The 2,688-nt window shown below is 68.8% G+C and overlaps 1 protein-coding gene across 1 annotated transcript; it reads right to left on the bottom strand.

The window, feature by feature from the left end:
- Positions 1 to 777: 777 nt before the first annotated feature.
- On the bottom strand, positions 778 to 2,681 carry LOC118158344 (AMP deaminase 2-like; the record flags this gene model as incomplete). The annotated part of the gene is made up of 7 exons (XM_035312991.1): positions 778 to 1,080; positions 1,170 to 1,280; positions 1,487 to 1,660; positions 1,755 to 1,875; positions 1,960 to 2,123; positions 2,257 to 2,383; positions 2,515 to 2,681. Coding segments are annotated over 7 exons (1,080 nt in total), but the record flags the coding sequence as incomplete, so codon positions are not given.
- Between the last annotated feature and the right edge of the window lie 7 nt (positions 2,682 to 2,688).

Here is a 2,688-nt window from a genome sequence, read left to right as displayed (position 1 = left end):
CCCGTGCCCTCCCCCTGCCCCTCCCCAGTGAGAAGCCACCGCCCCCCCCCCCGTGCCTCAGTTTCCCTCCAGCTCGGGGCTGCCCCCCCCGTTCCGCTGCACCCAACCTCACAGCAGCCCGGCTCTTACTTAAATACTTTTATTTCTCATGCTTTTTGAGTTGTTTTTCTTTTTTTTTTTTTTTTTTTTTTTTTTTTTTGTTGGTATGGCACCAGCACTTGACCTCAGATCCCACGCTGGGGGCATGGGGTGGGGGGGGGATACTTGGGACGGAGCAGCCCCGTATGGCCCCGAGCCCCCCGGCAGGGCAGGGGATGGGGGCAGGCAGTGCCCCAGCCCCACACCTCCCTCCGGGCGTCCCCTGGGCCGCCAGGTCCCCAGCGGGGCCAGGGCACAGCGTGGGCGAGGGGCTGGGGTGGGTGCTGCACCCAGCCTGTCCCCACGGCCCCTCGTGGCAGGGCGAGAAAGGACGGAGATTTGGGCAGGCCCTTCACGAGCATCAGGACCCCGCCTGGGCGCTGGGGGGGCCCCGCATGGCATCCCCGCACCCGGCACCGGCAGCCCCCAGCCCGGCACTGGGAGGTGAAGCCAGGGTCCCCAGCAGGTCCCTGCCCACGTCACCCCCCCAGAGCCTGGCCCCAGCAGGGTCCAACCACGCTGAGAGAAAGCAGTGGAAAATAACCAAGAAGGCACACACAAAAAAAAGAAACACAAAACACTACCAAGAGAAGGGAGCAAAGCCCCCAGAGCGGAGGCACTGGCACAGCCCTGGGGACAGCGGGGGGGGGGGGGGGGCCCAGGGCACTGGGCAGCAGGAGGGGAGCAGCAGCGGCCAGGGGGGACACGGGGCCGGGAGCGGGGGGCTCAGCGGGGGGGCAGAGCGGAGGTGATGGTGAGCGCGTCCTCCTCCTGGATGGTCTCCAGCTCCTCGCTCTGCACCGCCTGCGTGATGAGCGTCAGCTCCTGGCACAGCGTCTCGAAGCGGTAGCTGACGCGGATGTCGGGGACGTTGGTGCGGCGGATGTCATTGCCCTCCGGCCCCTCCTTCAGGTAGTGGGGGCCCAGCCAGTAGCTCTTCACCTGGGGGCAGAGCAAGGGGAGGCTCCTGCAGCCGCCCGCCCCCTCCCCGCGGAGATCGGGGGTCCTGGGGGGGCCAGGGGCAGCGGTACCTTGTGGGAGAAGCCGCTCATGAGGACGCTGTTGCGGGCCAGCTCGCACATGTCGCAGGAGCTCAGCTTCCAGACTTGCGTGGCGATGCTGTACTCCTCCATCAGCGGCTCCTGGGGGGCACAGCCTCAGCACCCACCCACCCAAAGAGGATGGGGGGGGGGCAGCTTCTCCCACCCGCCCTGCACCTCCAGCACCCTCCGCAGCCCACTGCCCTTTTCTTCCTCCAGGCCCCCACCAACCCCGTCCCGGGGCCATGGTGGCTGCCCCACGGGGGTCCTGGGGGGGCGGGGTCCCGTGGTCCCCCCCAGCAGCTCACCTTGGTGAAGTGGAACTGGAGGGGGTCGTCGGTGGAGAGGGAGACCATGAGCCCCCGCGAGAGGTACTCGGGCAGGGGGTTGCGGTGGTAGCTGAGGAAGAGGCTGTTGTTGCTCAGCGGGGACATGGCGATGCCGATCTGCGCCAGGTAGTACAGGTACTGCAGCACGGGGGCCTGGGGGGCACAGCGGGGTGGGGGGGGGCACAGCGGGGTCAGGGGGGGCCCAGCCGTGCACCCCAGCCCCCCCCAGCACCCCCGGCCCGCTCACCTTGCGGAGCAGCAAGCCGTGCGAGATGTTCTCCGACACCATGAAGCCCGAGACGAGGTGGTGGATGGGGCCGGCCTCGCCACAGTGCGGGCGCAGCACGAAGGTGTGGAACCCGCGTTTCCTGCCACGGGGGGACAACCGTCAGCGCCCGCCCCCCGCCGAGACCCCCCCCCCCCCCCGAGCACCCCCAGGCGCGGGGCCTTACCGCCGGAGGTGGTTGAGCACCGTCATGTTGGCGTACATGTAGTACAGGTAGTAGGAGTAGGGCGGGTTGTCCTCCTCCACCCAGTTCCCTGGCAGGGGGCTGTCCAGGTTGAAGATGTGGTGCTCGGGCTTGGACTCGTCATCCACGCTGTCGAAGCCGTCCACCTGCAGGTGAGACGCCGCCGGGGTCACCCCTCCACCAAGGACGCCCACCCCAGAGCCGTGAGGAAGGGAGGGAGCGGGTCCCGGCTGGGGGTGCACCGGTGGCCCCCGGCCCCCCGCAGGAGGCGGCGCTCACGTGCTCCAGGAAGAGGTGCAGCTCGGGGTGCTGGGCAGGGTGGATGGTGGCCTCGTAGAGGGGCAGGAAGATGTTCTCCAGCATCTCCTGGAAGTTGGCTAACTGCTTCTTCGTCCGGTAGACATCGCTGCTCGGGGACGGCCGACGGTCAGAGCCCGGTGCCCCGTCCCGGCCCCGCCAGCCAGCGGCTGGGTGTTCCTGGTCCCCCCCCCCCCAGGACATGGCCCAGGTGGGGGCGGCTGCCCCCCCGGCACTCACAAGAGCCGGGGCACCTGCACGAGCCAGCGGACGTTGTTGGAGTGGACGCGGTGGTTGACGGCCCAGCAGGCCAGCTTGTCCCACTCATCCCGGGAGCGGCCGTAGATGGAGAGCCGCAGCTCGGCGTTTTGGTACTTGCTCTCCTCCAGGTCGGACATCACCTCCTGCCAGGGA

The sequence above is a fragment of the Oxyura jamaicensis genome (genome assembly GCF_011077185.1).
Source record: "Oxyura jamaicensis isolate SHBP4307 breed ruddy duck chromosome 26 unlocalized genomic scaffold, BPBGC_Ojam_1.0 oxy26_random_OJ72115, whole genome shotgun sequence".
NCBI classification, from domain to species: Eukaryota; Metazoa; Chordata; class Aves; order Anseriformes; family Anatidae; genus Oxyura; species Oxyura jamaicensis.
The sequence above is the reverse complement of the archived record's forward strand: the minus strand, read 5'-3'. Positions and strand labels throughout refer to the sequence as shown.